Source organism: Falco biarmicus, chromosome 10, assembly GCF_023638135.1.
Source record: "Falco biarmicus isolate bFalBia1 chromosome 10, bFalBia1.pri, whole genome shotgun sequence".
Taxonomy (NCBI): domain Eukaryota; kingdom Metazoa; phylum Chordata; class Aves; order Falconiformes; family Falconidae; genus Falco; species Falco biarmicus.
The window spans coordinates 8,963,350-8,985,000 of NC_079297.1; the positions used below are offsets into that span (position 1 = coordinate 8,963,350).

Sequence of the window (21,651 nt, forward strand, 5' to 3'; positions counted from 1 at the left end):
ATTTAATTTGAGATGAGTTATGTACCTGCATGTATATAACTTCAGGGGGTGGGGTGGGGGGAGGAGGGGAAGGAAAGAAAAAAATCCTCACATTTCATTATCAGCATAGCAGCCAGAGAAGGAACGACAGACAACAATACTAACTAAGATAAGACACTTCAAGTAACACAGCTGAGTTCGTTGTGACTACTCCTGATGGGAACTGTTATCAGAGTCAAGTACACAAAGTGTATTTGGCCCTTTGTTTTGCACAAAAATGTCTGTAAACTTTACAGTAATGTACAACAAACCACACACATTATTTTGAAAAATCAGACCAAAAGCACCCCAAAGCTATAGCAACAGAGGATTTTCACTATCCCAGGTCACACTATCGTTCCATGAAATCTGCACATAACCAAGAAATAGGAAAACCTATAAGAACATACCTAGTTGATTGTATATTGCTGTATTTGGGGGGAGAAAATTCCATACAGATCCCAGTGGGGAATTCAGCTCGTGCCCTGAAGCATGAGATTTGATTACTCTTTTTTGAACATGCATAACTGCCATTGCTATTACTGGTCATAACATTTTGTCAGGAAAGAGAAATATTATTCTGCAATGTAATAAAAATAGATAAAATTGAATATAGCTTCAGAATCATTTGCTACATTTCCAAAGTAAACATTAAGCACCCATCAAGATTATTCCATTGGATAAGCCAAGGAAGCCTCCAGTGCTATCTGTTCGTTTTATTATCTCTAATTTTCAAGTGTGCAAAAATGCTTTCAGTAAATATTATGGGTTCTTCCTGTGCTAAAAGAGATGCTAAATGACCTTCACCAACTTAGTTATAAATAAGAGAAGGAGGGAGCACAAAAACGCTGTATATTTTCAGCTCTATTCAAACCTATCAGCGAATTCTGACCAGTGGATAAAAATGGACACCAGATTCTGCTTGCTTTTTTTCCCCTTTTTCATAATCCCACCCCAGTTCCCTCTTGAAAGGCATTCTGTTCTGTCAGCCATAATGGCATCTGCTGGTGGAGACAGGAAGCCATAAATCTGTAGGGTTCCTCTCGACCAAGCCTTGTTAATGCTCCCATTTATCACCGAGGATAGGGTGCCATCTCACTAGTGCTCTACTCAGAAGTCCATCTTCTCAATTTCCCCTTCCCAAAGGAGTAACCATTTAAAACAGTGACTTTCACATCTTGCATGTTGAGACTGAAAACGCCACTGATACAAATACCATACCCAGTGTGTAGCATTTGGATTTAAGCCATGACTCTGGAGAACAATAGCCGCTACTTGCTGATCCCAGGCTACACTGAATCGCTGCTTTGCTTACATCTAGAGCTTCGATCTTTCCAACTTGCGCAAAAGTAGCAGATCCCAGATGAAGAGGTTAAAATCTGAGGGATTGTGTCATTTCCCCCCCTCCCCAATGCCTGCTAGGGACCCAACACCTTACACCATGTCCCACGGTTTGGGAGAATCTTTAATAAGACATCATTGTGTCCAAACAGCATTTAAAATACAATCCTTCATCATAAACAAACTATCCTAATTGGAGGTGCAGTGTCTTTCTGTGCAGCCTGGAAGGAGAGGAAATATAAAACCAATTAGAAGTATCTCCTTTTTTCTGATTTGGGAACTGAGACACAGGAGCTGAAAGGGTTCAAAGTCACACATCCAGGCAGGATGAACTGGGAAAAAAAACTCCTCGTGTGCCACCCTGCTCCTGAACTACCTGACCCAGGTAAAGTGCTGCACTGAGGAATCAGATAGCGTGTCGCCTCTCGTCACAGCGCCGGGTGACTGCCCCGCTGTTGCGGGTGCTGCGGCCCCTCTGGGCCCTGTGTCCGCACCTGCCAGGACTGGGGACAAAGCAGAAATCCCCTGGTGTCAACCAACAGGATTTTACACATGCTGCACACAGGTATAAGTGGTCTGTGCAATTCTGACTGATTCAAGCAGAGCTGTTCACTTCTGAGTGAGTTATGCTAGGCATAAGTGGAAAAATGAGTATTTTATAGTAGTGTTATCCTATTTTATCTTTCAAACGAAGCGTTTGCTTGTGCCAATAAATACTTTCAAATTGCTTATAAAAATTGCTAGAGTTCGTAGGGGGAAGGCTATCAAATAATTTAAGCGAAATCAGTTAGGTGGACACTTTCATAAACACAATTTCGTATTAGGCTGCTAAATACAAAGGTCACTTAGGGGTCTTCCTGGAGAAACTCATTCCCTGCCTGAGCTGCAGGGCTGCCGGCTGCAGATCACCAGTGACACTGGCTATAACACAGCGGCTCTTGCTGGTGCTTTGTAACAGAGCCTGGTCTCACAGATTGATTTGAGAGGGATGCAAATTATTCCTATTAAACCCAATAGTTTAGGTAAAAAGATAAAAATGGCAAAACCGGGGAGGGGTGGGTGGCTGGGTATGTGTGTAAGTATCTAAGAACTCTGTTCCATATCAGACTCCGGGATCAGGCTACGGAGTGTTGCAAAATCCAGTTTTAAGAGGTCTTACACAAATTATAGTTGAATGTATAGAAATTAATCCACCCTTTCAGCCCCCAAGCACTTTGAAACCCTCAAGTGCTAACAGCAGCTGTGGATAAAAGCCTGAAACAAATACAGGGGGCAGGGGAAGTCATCTCCTTGGGTCTTGGGGAACAAATCCGGCCCAAAGCTCCGCTGTCACCTGCCCCTCCTCGGCCTGGCCGTCCGAAGGGTGAGGGCTCCACACGGCTCTGGCTCGCCGTGGGGGTGCAGAAGCACCCGATGGACATACCCGGCTCCCCCCAAAGGGAGGTGCGGGGGGAGCTGGGGGCGCAGGGGGTGCTGGCGCACAGCACCCCTCACCCCGCTCGCCCCTGTACAAGGGCCTCCGGCGGCGCCCCGGCTTCCACCACAACTTCATCAAACTTTGCGGTTACGTCCAGCCGCGCCGGTTCCCGCAGCTGCTCCCCACGCTGGGGCAACCGCTAGGGCGGGGGCTGAGCTGCCAGCGGGAAGGGCCCCCCGCAGCGCCGGGCTCCCCCGCAGCGCCGGGCTCCCCCGCAGCGCCGGGCTCCCCCGCAGGCGGTTCCACCTGGGGAAGCGCCGGTGGCACGGCAGCCCGGGAGCGGCGGCCGCGCTGCCCCAGCCCTGCGCACGCCGAGGCGGCCGCCCGCGCCCCCCGTCCCTCCAGCCGGGCCACCCGCGTCCCTGCCCCTCTCCAGTGGGAGTGGGCGGCGGGCGCTGCCCACGCACCCCCGCTCCCGCAGAGCCCTCAGGGAACACCCGCAGCGGGAGCGCGGGGGGTGGTCTCGCGGGGGGGGGGGGGGGAGGTGCGGGGAAGGGGCGGCCGCGCGTGGGGTCGCCCCGGCTGGGGGGGTGGGGGCGCGCCCCAGGTGCCGCTGGGCCCGGTGCCATCGCGCCCTGTCTCTTTAATAAACTGCTCTGCCGCCTGTCTGCGCGGAGTAAATTTCATCCTGTCATCAGGTCGCGGAGGAGGAGTTTGTTAATGTTCAGTTTGCTCAGTGGATCGATGTTTGCTGGCATCGCCTCGCCCTGCCTGTGTGTGTGTGTGTGTGTGTGTGTGTGTGTGTGTGTGCGCGCGCGTGTGCCTGTGCGAGCGTGTGTGCGCGCCAGTGCCTGTGTGTGTGCGTGTGTGTGCGTGTGCGTGTGTGTGTGTGTGTGTGTGTGTGTGTGTGTGAATACCAGATTTCCTTCCATCCAAAGCCTCCCTGTCCTCTCCCATATCACTCACTGCCTGGCATCTGACAGCACGGAACCTGCAGCGCTCCGCGCACACACACGCACGCACGCACACACACACCACGCACACCCGGGCACCGCTCCGCCATACAGCTCTGCGAGGAGGAGGAGGAGAGGAGAGGAAAGGGAGGAAGCAGCCAGCCCCACAGTCTTTCCAGAGCTGCCTTTTTAATATATACATATCTATTTTGTTATTTATTTATTACCATTCTCTGGCACTGTGGGCGCCTTTCATTTGCTCCTGAGCTTGGATGTTTGAATCAAAGCAAAGCAAGTGTTGCAACAGTTAAAAAAAAAAAAAAAAAAGCCAACCAAAAAAAAAAAAAGAGAGAGAGAGAGAAAGAAAGAAACCTAGATCTCTAAAATAAAATAAAAACCAAACAGGTTCCTATCAGTGAAGTGGAAAGGAGGGGGGCAGGGGAGGCTTGAGGGGGGTGTTGGGGAAAGCAGCTGAGAGGCAGAGAAACACGACTCAGGAGCGTCTCAGGGCTCTCGGATCTGGGGACAGAAGTGAGATTGGAGAAAGTAGAGCGATGCCAAGGAGGAAACAGCAAGCACCCAAACGGGCTGCAGGTAAGGAGAAGCCATCCACTTACACAGCCTCTGTCTCTCCACTCCTTCCAATCCTACCCCCCATCTTTATTATTATTTAGGGTCACCCTTGCTTTTCCGGGCTGGATCTTTATTTATTTATCCCCCCTCCCCCTCCCTTTCCCTTCGTAACTCTGTGGAGCCAGTTTCATCCCTTATTGCCAAGATCTTTACTCTGACATGGGCTGTCCCCTTCCACCCTCCCGCCGCTCCCACCGCGCTCGGTCCCCGCTGCCTCCTGCTCCCAGTTCCCATCCTGCCCTGGCTAAACTTTTCCCCCCAACTTTATTCCGCTCGGCTCCCATTCTCCCCCGGCCCCTTTCCCTTACCGAACCGAAAGCTGCCTCCCATTTGCTTCCCGCTTTAGTCTTTTTTTTTTCCCCCCCTTTATTCCACCCCCCCACCCCCCACCCCCTCCCGGTGGTTTTTGTTTTTAAAAACGTGTGTTTCGCGAAGTGGGTCGGTGTGTTTAACCTTTTATTTCGCCGTGTTTCTGGTGGCGATGCTGGCCGGGTGTGTGTGCCTCTGTGTGTGTGTGTGCACGTTGTGTATGCCTGAAATAGTACAGGGACTGTCTCTGCTGATGAACCCGGTGGGGAAGTTCAGCCTTTGATCATCAGTGGTGAAAATTGCAACAGGAAATAAAATGAAACGTTCTGACTGTTAGAAGACAATCCACATTTTCAAATCAAATCCGTCTTTTGTTTTGTAGCCGAGTTTTTAGATTTGCACATGCCAAGTGGTTTTGCAATTTTTATTTATTTTTTTTTTTTAAGAAGAAAATAGTTTGCAACTTTGGAAGTGTTTTGTTTTGTCGTTTGTAGGGTGTTCTTTTCCTTTTGGGGGCCAAGGAAAAGAAACAGATGAGTGGGCCTGTATAGTAAATCTTTTCAAACAGTTTTCTTTCAGGCTGCTTAATTGCTTTTTATTTTTTTTTAATAGTGTGGTGGGGTTTTGTTTCTGGGAAGCGCAATATGGAAGTTCATTTTTCTTCTGCCAGACCCACCCACTGAAAAATCAGCTTTCCAGTTGATTGCCAGCTTTGATTTGACATTTGATTGATCACCTGTCATCTTGCTGCCTTTGATCTATTCATTCTTGATATATATCAATAAATCACTCACCATGGTAACCCAAGTGCCAATGACGTAAGGCTTGCCCTCTAGATTCTCTTAGCCAGACATGCACAATTATTATCTTGTTTGGCTCTTAATGTAGGCGGGTTTTTTCCCTTCTTTTTTTCTTTGTGTCCTTCATCAGATCAGTTCTTTAAAGAAAACTAGTATTTTATGTTTTTAATTATAAAATTGTTTTTTAATTTTTCTTCCCCCTTCTGGATATTTTCTAGGTGTAGCATATTATATGTGGGACAAAATGTATGGGCAAGTTTAGTGGCATACTTGAATAAACTTTGAAAAGTAGTGCTTGGGATTCATTCAAAGGTAAATGTTATTTCAGAGAAACTAGGATATGCATTAACTTTATTAACTTACATATTTTGCTGTGTTCATATAGGTGTAGGACAATGGTATGCAGGCAGGGTCTTTTGGGATGTGACCAATGAATGTACCTATGCAGGTTGCGAGTATGATTCCTGGCAAGCAAAGATCCCCTTTAACCATAAATAATAGTTAAGCTAGAAATGCATATATATATATATATATATGTATATGTATATGTATATATATATGTATTCAGAAGAACTCTCTGATGAGTTGCTATTATTTTATTCACAAAGAGGTTATATCTGAAGAAGGCATTAATGTTTTCAACTTGCAGGATAAATAGCTATTTTTTCATGGATGCTGATCATCACAGTGACAAGGCTAGAATTGCTCCTTTTTTCTCTCTTGTCAGGAGTATGAGACTTCATTTTATTTTGTTTTCAAAGTAGAATTTTCGCTTGGAATGTGAGTAGTATCTTTTTGTAGAAGGGGTACCCTGTTCTTTTTTAGAGACATAGGCTAGAGAGTAAGTAAATTTTTTGCGAGCAAAGCTCATGCTCCCGGGATTTCCCTGCTGAGAATACAGTAAGATATGTTTTTATCCAGTACGCTACAGTATTTTTGAGAATCTTAATGGTGAAGGAGAAATCTGAGTGACCACAATTACATCTCTCTTTCCTCATTCTCGTTATAAAACGTGCATTGCTCTTCAGTGGTGCATTTCTTTGATTATATTTGTCCTCAGATCAATGTTGTTTCAGGTGAGCAAAATGCTGCAAATGCAGTCCAGTTTCATCCAGCATAACTGATCTGAAGTAGGTTTATACATTTGCAATAGTTCTCCTGCTTTGAAGTTGTATTTGTGTGTTTGTGGGGGGTAGAGGGGGGTTTCAAAGAGCAGACGTGCCTGTTGTATATAGTTCTTAAAACTGACTTTCATTTTCAGGGATAGTACTGAGGCTCTGTTTTATATGGTGAAAAATACCTCAAAGTGAGAGTAGACAGACTGTGCAGTGAGAAATGAATCGCTCATCAAGGCTGATAGCAAAGCTCCTTATTCCTTTTATTTAAAGGAGTTAATACATTATATATTACTTAATTTTCACTTTTATTTATTTTTAGTTGTACAAGTTCAAAGGTATCAGTTGCACTGCATTTTGTCTTGATGGCAGCAGAGATATTGAAGAGAAGTTTGCAACTTTTAGCTTCTTTAGATAGTTCACTTCCAACGGAAGAAAAATGATAAGCCTTATGATTCTGGACATGCCTGCTTTTGTCATTGCTTAAAATTAAATACTATGCACAACTGTAAATAATTACTACCATGCACTGACTTTGAAAGCAGGTTTCTAGTTTGATTAATGAATAATGTAAAGGTTAGAGAGAACCAGCGAGTGAATCAGAAGTGAAGTCCTGCTGCTAGATGAAAATCTGTCTAGAGAAATATACATGGCAATTTTGTCCTTTTCTATTATTAATTTTAAGCCTTGTATTCCTAAGAAATATATTACAGACCATTGTAATGAAACAAGGTAGTGTAATTGGATAAACGGAGCACTATTTATGTTTGATGATGGGGATTTTTGATCTCAAATTACACTTTTAAAGACACTTTATTTCACATCAACATGGAAACTATGTCAAATGCATTTTGATCTTTCCAGGGCCGAAGCTTTTCTGAATCGTCATTCCTTTTTGAGATCGTCATTTCCATTTCGATAATTCTTGAAGCAGATAGTTACAGCTCTTGATATCAGTGCCTGCTTTAGTATCATACTTCTGTTTACAGTAAACAACCCATTTGTATTGTAGCTTTCACCCAAAGGAGTCACAAAGGGCTTTGCAAACGGCTGGCCCAATTCTTCTCTTGCTCAGGTGCAAATCAGAAATGGCTTTACTAGCAGCATCAGTGCAGTTGCAGTGAGTACTGTCTGCTCCTGCAAGTAAGAAGAGACTCAGGCCCACAAAGTACTTCATCCTTCAATGAAATGCAGCCACCTCTGGGGTAGAAGTCTTGTAACGATTCCATAACAAATGGTAATATATTAACAGAAGGGTGGAAAAAGGGTGGGAGCAAAGCAGAATTGCTATTCAGATTTTATTCCTAGGGGTATGAAATAGCTTTCAAACACAATTTCATTGGATTAAACTCTCCTTTCCCCTGCAGCTTGTTTAAATGTGCATATTTTATTTTGTGATCATGAATTGCTAGTTTGCTTTTTTAAAGCCTGCAAAGAGGAATCTGGACTTAACGCCTTTTCCGGCTGCAATTTTGTATTTCTTCTTTTCCTTCTCTCTCAGCTCCAGTAGGCTATCTAAGAACCAAAGCTTTGGAAAAGTACAGCAGAAACAGCTATCAGTCGCATTTATTTTGTTTATTCGAGCTGTAGAATAACACAGTTTTGTTTTTGGAAAAGTCCTCCCAGAGCAACAAACAGAAGATACTTAGCAGTCAGTACTTTAAAGCTGCAGTTTGCACCTTAGGAGTAAAAGGTTATTTAAAGCAGAAACATATTTAGAAAGTGAAATTCTGCTTCTGCAGAGAGCAGAGCAAATGACCAGCTAGGTCTGATACATACATTTCTGCGATGAAGGGAAGCGTTATATACATGTATTAATAAGCAAGAGCATTGTGGCTTTTTTAGTGTTATTTGTATCCTTTATTACAGGGGCAATAGAAGCAGGTTCCAAGCAAGCAGTCCTGAATGAAACTATAGGAATGGCAGCATCGTTTTGTTTAAACAACCTCCAGAAAAGCAAGTGCACATCAAAACCACCTAAATAGCTCATGCCTCAGAACCTTTCAGTTGCTGTGCACACCACGATGCTGACAGATGACAAAAAAGCCAAGGTGTTGACAAACAAGAGGAGCCTTTAAATCCTGGTTAATTAAATATATTCCAAAATAGGTACTTTTGCAACTAAAGAGGCACCAAAATTAGTTGCCATCTGCGTTAAATTCTGGAATCGGCTACTAAGCCTGAAACAGCTATGTAATTTTTTCCCATTGTCAAAACTCAGGCCTGAATGGGACAATTTGAAATCATGTTCATTTTAGTTACTGTTTCCTTATTTCAATTTTCCTGTCACATATCAATGCACTGTATATTATCACTATATAAAGAGTGGGACTCACCAAGAGTTCAGCCCCAGTGACTGTGAAATAAAAGATGTTTCCATCAGTAAATGACACAATTTTATAGCCCTTTTAAAAACACGTTCATTGTCAGAAATTTTTTGCATAAATGCTCTCCCTCTTCTGTGCTCTCTAATTGAAAAGCCCATTTTCTTCAAAACAGCAGGATTTTGGTATTTCCTCCTGGAGCTTTCTTCTTCTGATTTTTCCTCTCATTCATAGCACCCACCTCAAGTAACTGTTTCCCCTAGAAGAGGTCCCTGGAGTTCCTCCGTAGCAGAGGGCCAGGGAGAGCCTTTCTCCCGTCGTTTTACTTCCCATCCCGATGAGGACATCACTCCCAAAGAGCAACTCCAGACTCGCAGAAAAAAAAAAGCTGTCAGTTGCTGTGGCTGCAATTCCCAACTTAGCAGCAGCAGAGGGAATGGAACTGTACTCTATCAATTACAGTTGGAACCAGAGGCTAAACACTTATTGTGTTAAGCTATTGTGCAGATCTTAAGAGCTCAAATGTAAAAAAAATATCATGTCAGCTAGTGGAGGGGAGAATAAGGCCTGGTTCTTCTACTGGATGACGTATTGTTAGCAAATGCAAAGTAAAATTATTCAAATTCTATTTAATGCTTCTCGGGTTGAGACATGTGTGTACCATATTATGCCTTAAAAAAGGGGGATCCTACTGACTTTACTGCTAAAATAAGCCATTATTTTTCCCTCTTCTCCGCAAAATGAAAATATTTGTGAAGTTTTACCTCTAAAGCGTGCTCATGCAAGCAGAGAGACATTTTCATCTGTCTCCGAATCTGATACAGGAGTCAACTAGAAACATTACGCTCTCAGATGAAGTCTTACATTTCATTCATGCAAGAGCAGTGATTTTTCATTACCTATTTAATTACAATAATTTACATGAGAGTGGGTCCAGTTCTGCAGCTCTTACTCAGCACTTCAATGGGTAACTGGCCTGTGTAAAGACTGTCTATGTGAACCTGGGCTGTTTAGCTTCAAAATTAAATATATATGTTTCTTTAGTAATGTTTTGCCTCTGAAGAGGGATCAGATTGTACCATTAAGCTTTAAATTTAGGGAGAGTTCTGCTTGTAACTTGTGTTACTAATGGTTGCATGCTATTCTTCTCTAAAGTCTGTACGACTGAGATATTTTGCTTCCTTGGCTAACTTTGCTTCTCAAACACATTTCCATTGTCTGTGTTAATTATTGAATACTGTTTCTTGGTACTGGTAGGTGATACAGTCTTTTAAAGAATCTGTTTTTAACATGTAGTGTTAACGCTGTACACACGAGCAGCAGCTCTCAAGTAAATGCATGAAGATGGTTTTGCAAATCAGAAGCCTTAGAGTTCCGTGTAGTTTTAGGGACTAAAATCGGTTTTCTCATTAAGGTGACCTCTCACTTGAGGCTGTTGGATCTTGGCACCGAGTAATTTTTACCATGTTATAATAATGGCTTCTGCAACTCAGAAATACCTTGACAGCAAACTGTGTATTTTTTTAAGGTTTCAAGGAGAAACGCATCATAGAAGCACACTGTTTCCCATTAGATTTACGCATCCCTCTTTAACTGTTTCTGGCTTTTCATCTGTTACTTGTGAGGTTTTTCAGGCAAAAAAAAGTGGAAAAACTGGTCTTATGATCTAAGTGTTGCATTAAGTAGTTCATTTATAAAAATGAAGAAAATCTTTGTTTCTCTAAAAGAAATGTTTTCCCCCTTTGCCCTAGGAAAAAGAAAGTCACAACAATAGCTTCAAAATGACAGGATTCAATTGTGAAAAATACATAGTTTATAATGTGCAGTGCCCGATGGTCCTAAGTATTGGTAAAATTCCAGTTAAATAGAACAGTCTTAAATGTATTGGAAACAGACCCTCTTCAGGTATGCACACATACATACCTAAAAAAAGGAGAGACAGTCGCCTGTCTGGGAGCAGGATGCACTGTTCTTATTGACAGAAACTGGAGAGCTCAGTTGTTTAGAGCAATTTTTGATTATTCCACCAATATTTGCCCAAATGTTAAAACTTGTGTGATGTTAGGAGCTGTGTCCACTGAAAGTCCTTTGTTAGTGTTTATTTTCTTTAAACCTCCAGCTCCTGGAATCTGGTGATTATGCAAGTGCCCACTGTGCATTTTAAAAGGAAAATGTATTTTAAACTCCTTGCTATGGAGAACTAAGGAGCTTGAAAATGTGCAGCCTAAAAGTTCTTATGCCAGAAGAAAAATGCTGTGATTCTCAAAGTGACTGTTTCTGACATCTCATAATTTTCAGCTGGTCTCACAATTTTTGTGGTTGTGCTTCGTGATTTTTGAATAAACAAGGTTGGCAGTATTGCTTTTGACTGATTCCAATGATGAACTGGTGTATGTGTCTGCGTATGTAATTATATACATACACAAACATAATACCAGTAAACAAAATACATAACATAATGATGGAATGGAGTTACATGAATGGTAGCTCTGAATTTGTATTGATATCAACAAAGCAGTTTTGAGACATTAGACCATGGGTTCTTGAAGAGTGGCTTTCAACTGAAGTTTTGTGGAGATTGTTTTTAGTGGCAATTAAATCTAGAAAGTTAATAGCCAGTAACTGTTCTTTAAAGTCTGAACACTTGCAAGACCTATGAGGAATGCATAGCCTACCTTTTTTTCAGATATAATCAGGCTCAACTTTATTGAAAAAAAATTTACAACTAGCAACATTAATGCTGTATTTTTATTGTATTAATGCAAATGAGATGCTGACTTCTTTCTTTCATCTCCATGGCTTGTATCTGTTATAGCTGTATTTTATTCCTTTCTGTGTCTTTTCTCCCAGTGTTCTGTAAACTGCTATCATCTAATGATACTGAGGCTCATTAAAGTTACTCACCATGCTAAAGAGACTATGGGAATCATCCTTAGCTCTAGATGGCTATAGAAAAGCAAAACCATTGAGTATATGGGGAAAACTAATCCAGATCAACCCTTCCGTTCCCATTTTGGGAAATCTTTAAAACTGGTAGGTCAAACAGGAGGAAGAAACTTGCAGGAAGAGCAGTGTACTGGAAAGAACAGGTCATTTTTAATACACATCCCTACCTGACAAAGATAAAAAGCAATAAAGTTTTAAGGAGCTTTCTGGCTCTTCCTGCATCTCTCTCCGAAGACTCATTTAATTGAAAAGCCTGTTGTGCTTGGTTTTGTGCATGTAAAAGAGAGAAGGGGCAATTTTGCACAAGGCCTAATATTCCAGCACAATATAATCGGAACTCTTTCTGGTTGCTTTTTAAGTCTCTCTGTTCATATAAAATTAAGACCCTCTTATCTTAAATTGTAGTAAATCTCATTCAATATTGCTTTCATAACTTAAAAAATGCTGTTACATATTCCCAAAGCAACTTTGCTGAAGTAATATTTGGTCTGTTTATATGGAATCAGTGCAGGATTTCTATTGAAAAAGGAGCAGCACACAGTTCTTGTTCATAATGGAAATAACTGAATTCTCTGAAACACCTTACCTTGGTAGCAAAGATTTTTTCTAGAGAAACTCTGCTTAGACGGGATTGGAACGAAAATCTGCACATTGGTGCAGTTTGGTATGTGCAGACAACAAGCCTATTTCCATCATTCACCCTCCACTTGGACAGAAGTAATTTTTTTGGTAGAAAGGTTTTACTCTGAATTTTCCATATATAAATAATTTTGTGTGAATTACACTGGGACTTACCACCACAATTCATAAGGCCTGCAATTTTCTTTGTACATGTAGGAAGAACTCATTTACTTCCTGCAGCATGAGTGGACTTCACAGAAAAGAGCTGGATCTTTTTCATGATGTACAGTTCTGCATTGAAGAAACATAACCTTATGCTAGCTGGTATATTGGTCTACCAAAATTAATTTTTTTATGTGTTTTTCAGCCGTGTCATAACATCTATAAGCACAGTACAAGTAGCTTTAAATTAACATGTGAAAGGAGAAGGAAGCTAAGTAGTTATATTGATCATCTGTAGCATTAAATGCTAAAAAAATTAAAAGCTTTCTAGTGCTTTTGATAATCTGTATGGTTCCTGCTCATATATGTCTGCTTTGTTAGTGAGCAATATTTCTTCACACTTAGCACCTTTCTTCCAAAGATTTCTTACTAATGCTGTGTACTCCTCAGAATAAACCCAGTGAAGTAGAATATTTTTTCCCCATTTTACAGAAAATCAAATTGAAGCCAGGAGGTATTAGCTGATTTTCTCAAGGTCAAACAGTATTTGCTCCTAATTCCCTTCTCTAGGTACTAGATCACATTTCTGTTGTCAGCACACTTCCAGGAGAGAAAGCCAGGCTGGAGGCTCAAGGCATCTGCGTGCTTGCTGCTGGGGTGAGAAGAGGGAGCAGCTCAGCTGGGGCACTGGGGCTGTTGGAGGGCAGCTGGAAAGGCAGTTTCATCCCTTCCGTGCAACTCCCCGTGGTGGAGGAGGTGGCACTTTGCTCATGTCCAGGAGCTCCCAAAAGTGGGAGGACTCACAGTTAGAGAAATCAGAGCTCTGCTAACTGGGCGCTTTACTAGGCAATAGCTTTAGACAGAAAAATTTAAGTCTTTTACCTTGGTCAATGGTAAGTTTCAGAGCATTTGGTTATGGTTACTTTTTCCCCTATATACTGTTCTTCATTTCTTTGTCAGACCTGCGATCTAGCTTTGTATTTCTGACAGTGTGTAATGTATTGCCTTGAGAAATATGAAAAACCTGGTCTGATTGCAACTAAACGGGACATACACATTTTTTCCCCCACCCAGACTGCCGGAGGCAGTTGGAAATCTCTGGTAATAGAGTTTGAGGCTCTGGTTTTTCTAAGTCAGCTTCTAATGTTAAGGGTCTAAATCCTTACATGGGCACCTAAATAGAGCTCTGCCTTTTCAAAAGCTTTTAGCACCAAGCAGTTCCCATGGACCTTCCTCAGTTCCCCCTCTTGTGTAAACTGGAATTGTTAAGCCTCGATCAAGGGCAGTGGGTTTTTTTTTCTAAAGTGGAGATGTATGTATTGCCTATAGAAGAAATATGATGCAAGTAATAGCCTATGGATTCATTAAGGATTGTTTATGTTTATTTTCACACCATATTACCTTTCAGGAATGGTCGTTTCAGCCATTATATTGACAGGGACTCAGAATAAATCTTAGGTAATATAAGGCTAATCTGCCATACCTGGGAGACCACCTGCTACCCTCTCAAACAGAGGCCAGATCGTTTGGTGCTGAATCACCAGGTAGGGCTTTCTCCTCTGGAGCTGGGGACTTGGGAAGCTCTCCCATGGCTCCTTTTCATGTGGAAATTAATGCTTGCCTCTATTTCTGAATAGTAGGTTATTAGAGTTCATATGCAAATTCCCAGGATGGGAATTTGTCTCTCTTTGATAATTGATATAATAATATATATTTTTAGTGGTCCAAAGTCCTTGAGCTTGAGCCTTGTATATGTAATTTATGTTTATTTCTTACTGTTATTAACTATAATTTAGTTGTTGGCGCCTTTCATTGCCTTAGATTGAAGGGAGTGTCTCTATCCCATTGCCCCTCTGTAAACAATGCCCTTTTAGGGTTCCTTATCCTGTATCCTTGCCCAGACATTTCCTAGCCTGTCAAATACTGTCATTTTATTCCTTACAGATCATTCACAGTACGTCTCCTGTTGCACACACAAATAAGGAACAAATGCAATCACGATGCATCATCGTTTAGCATAACAAATAAAAGCCGATCTGTGCAGATTTCCCTTAAAGTGTCTCTTAATATGTATTGTCAAAATGTCTGAAGATGTCTTTTACTCATAAGCATTTAATTATTCGTGACAATTAAACTAATATTCAGAGCAGGAAAAAAATGAAGGTATTAAATATTTTCTCTTGTCAAAAGCTAACAAAACGTCACCTGGCATAGCAAACTCCTTAAATTTTGTATTTCAAACATACCTTATAATTGAAAGGCTCTTGAACAAAATTACGGGGCCCCACTTCACAGCTCTATATTTTGTATTGGATTTGAGGAAATTGTACTTTTAAAACTAGACCAAAATTTAAGGGCACATCCTTACAGCTTATATCAGTAATGAGCAGCTGAATACTTGATGACTGAAAAGGAGTTTCTATCAATTTTTAAGTCTGTGCTGAAATTTACAGCCAACGGCCTCTCTGACTGAATTAGGGACTCAGTCCTGGGTTTTGTAGCCTCAGCCAGTTATTGTTTTATTTGTGCGTGAGAAAAAACAGCTCAAATAACACAAAGCAAGTCATCAACCTTTTCTTTGTTCAGAATTATGGATTGATTTTGTTGGGTTTGATCCCTCTAGCCAGATGGATTGTTTGAACTGGAGAGGTAACATGCTGTGGATAAGGCAGAACAAGTCGCCAACACTGCTGCTGAGGGCTCAGCACCTTCACCTGCCTGGAAGCCCTTTAACGTGCAAGAAGTTCAGCTACATGATAATGAAAAGGGGGAGAAAAACAGAGAAGATCTTGAAAAGAGCTGAAAACCAGCAGAGGCCTCGAGCGCAGTGTTGTGTGGATGCTGGAATACTGCGTAGCCCCAGGCACAGCAACAATAACATCTATATTATGGGCACAGCAATTCCTATAGTCCAGATTGTTTGGGGTTTTCAGTTGAGGGATTTGATTTCTACTGGTTCTAATGTTTCCAGTTCTGAGCAACCATTTCCATTATCAAAATTTGTGTTTCCTTTCTTAAAATGTTCTTCCTGTAATTTAGGCTAAGATCTATTCGGCAAAAAAAATTAAAAGACTTACATCAGGGTTTATTTCAAAGCTGTGGGACCACTGTGCTTTCTGGCAGTGACGTGCACATTTTTCAGAGATATCTTCTGCTTTCCCTGAGAAAATCCACCCCAATTTGTCTTAGAAAGTCTAAAAGTTGCTGTTGCCAAAGAATTTTTAGAAGGTGACACAGCATTCTCCAGCGTGCCATCTCCAACACGCATGCTCTGTTCTTGGTTTCTCTTTTTCAATTACATTCCTTTAAAATATGTTTTAGCTGGGGATAAGTAGGACAATTGCTTTCCCTGCTGCAGGGACGGCAATGGGCCTGAGCAGTCTAAGGGGAATGAGGACCGGTCTGTATCGTGCGTGCAGCTGTAGCCCAGGCCCCAAGATGGGAAACGGGGAAACTGAGAAAGCAGAATGTGGTAAGGGCAGCAGGAGAGAGCATAAAATTATCAAATAGCTCTAGAGAACCGTGGTAAAAATGTGTATTTGACTCTATTGCCCGGTAAGCGTGGACCGTGATATTGAGCATTAGCTCTTGCGGGGAATGCATCTAACAGTTTCTGTCTAGGTTAAGACCTGGATGGAAATAAGTATGGTTCCACGTGCGCAGTTCCTAGTTTTCCTCAGGTTTTTTTGGGTTTGTTTTTGTTTTTTTATTTTTTTCACAAGCATGCCTGGGCCCTGGCTCCCTTGCAGGCAGAGGGTGGGTGGCTGCAGGACATGAGCCTCAGCTGGGCAGGCAGGTGTGTCCACAGGGCTGCTCAGCCTCACAGGACCTTCCTCTCTGTGGAAAAAAGTAGAAAAACTCACTTAAAATTTGAGCTGTGCCCACATCCTGTGTCTGTTAAATAGCTGTGGCAATGCCCCATCCCCGAGGCATGGTGCTGGCAGTTCAGGAGCGGCTGGGCAGCGGTGTGAAATGCCCTTGAAAGGAGGAAAATGGTGATTCCCTGTGAGGAGGCGATGCGGGCAGCGAGGCTCAGGGCCGCACCTTGGCTGGCGAGAATTAAACAGACGTCTTGAAGACTTAAGGCAGCAGAGAGGTTTGTGGAAGCCATATAGAATGTACAATAATGATATATATATAGGGTGGTTGCGAGGTATCGGGGGGGTTGAGGTGCGGGAGCTGCCCAGTCAGGGGGCTGGGGAGGCGCAGGGTGCCACAGGTAGGCCTGAACAAAGCGTGGAAATTGCTGGCAGTTAAGTAGCTGTTGTACAAAAGCAAGCAGCTCAGAAAATACAAAGAATAATGCCAGGAGTTTCAACCACAGATATCTGTTTAGATAAAAAGAGCCTGTTAGTCTGAGATCTCTTCTCATGCCACAACATGCAAATTGCAAGGGGCTGATCCCTCTGTCGCTCTGTGAGTAACTGCCATTTACTTCAGCAGGTGCTGGGCCCTTACAACTCTGACTTTGGTTTTACTTGGGGCAGGGGGGGTTATTTTATCTCATTTACTGCCCTGTGGGAGATTTTCCATAGAAACTGAATCTTTCTATCTGGGAGTCGGCAACAAAACTTGAACAAGGATCATCAATAAGAGCGGAGCAAGTTGCCTTCAGGATATTGTACAGCTTTGTGTCACCTCCAAAATAACTAAAATCCTAAGAATGTTAATCTAGAAAGCAGTCACCCTTGCATTACTCTTCTGCTGTTTCTGTGAACTTATTAGAGATTTTATAAACTTGTGATTTGAGTTAAACAGAGGTAAATCATTTGGAGAAATATTTGCAGGGAGGCAGAGGGATGTTATGATGCCATCAGCATCTGGGTTTCCACTTGGTTGGATTAGGAACATTTTACCTTAATCATTCCCAAACATGTTTGCTAAAATCCCTTCTTTCATTTTTTATCACCCATGAGCTATAGCCAGGCAGGTTTTCAATTTGTGTATGTGTGTGTGTTAGGGTAAAGTGATGAAATTTGTTGTTAGAGTGAGTATACGAACAGTCTCATTTTTATATTTGTCTTCTTTCATTATAACTGTTTGGAAACATTTTGATTCAGTTAAAATGCACTATTTTCCATATACAAAGTATGTACAGGGGAACAAGGGAGTGATTATGAGTTTCTCCAAGGAAATAAGCATCTCTTAGCCATCATCCTACAACTGGGAAAGTTCTAATACATGACATCTATATAATTTAACCTAATAATTTTTTTCTTTTTACAGTGATGTAATGGGGAGAGTGACCTGGACTTTGTAAAAGTTCCCCTACTTACTGCAGATTCCCAAGGGCAATGTAACATTCTAGACAGTGTTTTATATGCCCTGATTAAAATGTAACATATTTTTGCATTTCCTGTGCAGTGACCTGTTAGTGCTCATAGACAGAACACTTAAAGAACAGTTACAAGGAGACATTTCCAAATGTGCCTAATATGCACGAGTTTTTATAACATTCTTATTTCATTTGAAATTGCAGCTACAGCAGGAACCATTCAGACGGCGCATTGATTTAACTTTTTAATCCACTGTTTTGCTACGTCAAGTAAAATAAATGTTTGTTTTTAGCTCCGTTTTTTGCATTGCTAAAACTCGTAACTACTTGCTTTAAGCTTGGGATTCTAAAGGGAGCTACATTATCTGAGATTTAAAGCTTGCTTTTTGTAGCTGCTTTCTCACAACTCCCCCAAGAAAAAAAAAATACAAAAGTACAACTTTAGCAAAAAGGGCTTTTATATCTCTATCAATTATAGAAACACCAGCTGCAGTAGATTACAAATGTGTTTGGCTGATTGTGATGTTGTGTGGGGAAAACTGTCACAAGGAACTGGATTCTGTTCTCCCCGACACCGCTGGGATGTTGCACTGTTCCCTCGGCTGCAGCCGGCACTTCTGTCAAAGCTGGAGTGGGCAAGAGTGGGATCCGGCACTGGGATTGCCAAATAGCATACTGCCAAATCTAGCTCGGTACTTGTGCACACGTCCTGGCATTAGGAAAAAATATGAAGCTGTTGAATGTGAACACGAGTGTTAGCTGTGTGTCATAGTGTATGCATGTGTTTTTATGTGAGCTGAAGCAAAAGCCACACCAATATGTCTGCAACCTGGACCAGAAACCTCTGGGGAGAATTACTCCAGTTATTTTTGATCTTTATTTTTTATATCCAAGATATTTTTTTCCTTTTACTTTCTTGAAGAACCAAGTCAACGGGAAAGGCACCACAGAACAAAAATTGTTTGACCAGCCCGTAATCACGAAGAAAAGAAATAGGATGCAAGACAGCAATGCAAGATGGGCGATTTAGCATTTTTGGTGGTGTTGGGCTCAGGAAAAAATAATGTATCAAAGTGTGTGCGGGTCATTATTGCTTCACTAATGTCCTGGGGTAAAAGCATATCAATATAAGGGCTTTCAGTTGTTTGCATCTTGGTTACTGTTTCATTTATCTTACTGTGCTTTGGGTCACTCTGGAAGGATGTGGGTGGGTCCTGGTTTATTTTAACAAAGAGAAACTGACATAGCAAAGTTCTGCATATACTTTTCAGTGAAAATGCAATTTTCTATTTTCATTTAATCCCAGGAATGTTGGCATTTTCCAGGCTGTCAAACAAATGAGTGCACTGGAGGACAGTTAGATGTGTCTGTCTAGTTCATCTATCTAATCTACCTCATTTCTAATGTGCCCATCACCATGGTGTCTAGGTGGAAAGTATCTGCCCTGATTTTGTTTTTTGTCTGTATTGGCTGTGGTAACTTAATTGAGTCCTAAGAGCTTTCAGATTCATCTGCAAAAATAATAACAAAAACATTATCAGAATAATGATTAATTTTTGTACTCTTACTCAGAATTTCCCCTTTCTCTTCTGAATGTACGTGGCTAGTTGATTATTGTTGCCTTATCTAGAAGAGGATATGTTTTAGAGGTGCTGTAGTAAATTGGAGTTTTACCTGAGTCAGCAGTGACTCAAAACTTCATTTGGCTTCTAAAGTGAATTCACTCATCTCCTCTAACTTCCTTCTGCTTTTCTCTGCATAAGCTGACTTCATTTACTAAGCCACCCAGTTTAGCAGCTGCATCTGTTCGGTGACCCTTTGCCATGTAAAACATAGGTAAAGGTAATAAAAACTAATAGAAGCTGTGGCTTCAAAAATTATATCTTCATTTGGAAGCCCTGGTTTCTGTTAAATTTAATTACTTCTCTCTCTGCCGATTAGGTAAAAATGCATTGTAAGACGTAAGTGAACAGTTTTTCAAAAGCAGAGGCCTGAGGTCCATGCTAAGGGGAGAAAAAATCCCAATGTTGATTTGCTGTATCTGTGCACGTGGTTATCACAATCTGCGTGCACACATGGGGAGAATGTGCTGCGATGGGGCACTGTGGTGCTGCCAGCATGCACAGTCATCCCGTCAGTGTGAGTGGTCATGGTAATTTTAGAGATGTGTCTGCCGGGCATGCAGCAGCATCTGCATGGTTGTGTGCCACCTTATGCTTTTGAAAAATGTGGCCAAAGCAGTAATCAGACTGCAGAAGTCAGTAAACTCTTGTGTTGAAGAGGCCAAGTAACCAGTGTGGTGCTTACTAAGGGGAAGAGATCACTGAAAATACTGCAAATGTAGCTTTCTCAGCTATAATTGAATTTGATCTCAACTGTACAGTTACATACAGCTTCTTTTCTACTCCTCTCCTACGTGTGTTGAAAGTGTCTTTATAAACCTACCCCTCAAAGATAATTTCATTGAGAGCCAGACATTTCATACGTGACAGTGATTTCTAATCCCATCTGGACTGGCAGATCGCAGATTCCCAGCCCATGGCCTCAGCATATAATGTGAGTTCACACAAACACGGTAAACCGTCGCTCTGGCTGTTCGCTTAGTCCTGGAGCGATCGAGTAAAAGAAGGATTACTCTTTGCAAGATTTAATTTCATCTTCTGGGTATTTGCAGTGGTCCGAAGTATGGACATGATTACATTTCACAGGTTTTTCTGTGATTTAGAACAAAAATTATTAGCAGAGCTGGCTCAGCAAGGAATTTCTGATGTAATCTATACCAGTTACAGGCAAGGGGTGTGGTAATAGGGAAAGAAAAAGGAGGGCTAAGTGTTTATCCCGGTTGACTGAGACAGAAAACAGAACTGGCAGTATGACAAACTGGCATAACCTTACACTAGAAAGTGCAACAATTCCAACAAAAGTTCCAGCCATAATGCGTGGCTTTTAAAAGAGCCAGGCATAGGAGAGGACAAGTTTTTGGTGCATCCTTCAGCATAGTTAAAGCAGACAGTGGTAAGATCCATATCATACAGTTCCTTTAGGTGCTATGGCAGTATGTATGTTAAATGAGTGTTAGGAGCTGGTTTTAAGGGGTTTGGGGGTGGGGCTGGTAGAAGAGACATATGAAAAATGTATTGATGTTAGATACACGACCACTTAATTTCCCCCATAACAGTACTGTAAAACATTTTTTCATCACCTCTGTTAGGAACAGTGACAGATGAACCTTAAGCATTTCTGAGGTTTTCTGTAGCTCAGATATAAATACTTCGTACTTCTCTGAAGGTTTCAGGATACTATACAAATAACAGAATTTCCCAAGCTCATATTCCCACCTTCCTTATGATGCAGACATTTTTCCTTATCCCTGTTTCCTGTGGGTGAGCTGTGGCACAGAGATGTTTAATGACTCAACAGGAGGGTCAGGAATACAGTTCAGGATCTCTGGCTCATCACAATGGCCTCCAAGAGATTACATGGTCATCATGGCCCAAAAATTTCGATACATACTGGAGCCTTGGATAAACTATATGTATTCACAGCATTTAAAAAAGTCATACAGAATTCCAGGAAGAAAACTCTGTTCTTATGAGATGCCTGCTTTCTCCTACATCTAGGATGTGATTTCTAGATAAAATCAAGAATAAATAAAGGTGGCACAGTGTATTGCTCATAGGGCTCACGCAGCTGCTGGAGCACAAGACACTTCTGCCTGTGCAAAATGTAGTCCCTGG

The 21,651-nt window shown here is 41.7% G+C and overlaps 1 protein-coding gene across 1 annotated transcript in view; it reads left to right on the top strand.

Moving 5' to 3' along the window:
• Nucleotides 1–3,541: 3,541 nt before the first annotated feature.
• The window catches only part of TSHZ2 (teashirt zinc finger homeobox 2), a 232,039-nt gene continuing 213,929 nt past the window's right edge, over nucleotides 3,542–21,651 (top strand). Inside the window, exon 1 of the mRNA XM_056353791.1 lies at nucleotides 3,542–4,323. Coding sequence (XP_056209766.1) covers nucleotides 4,284–4,323 — 40 coding nt within the window. The 5' untranslated portion in view covers nucleotides 3,542–4,283. The remainder of the gene's footprint in view (nucleotides 4,324–21,651) is intronic.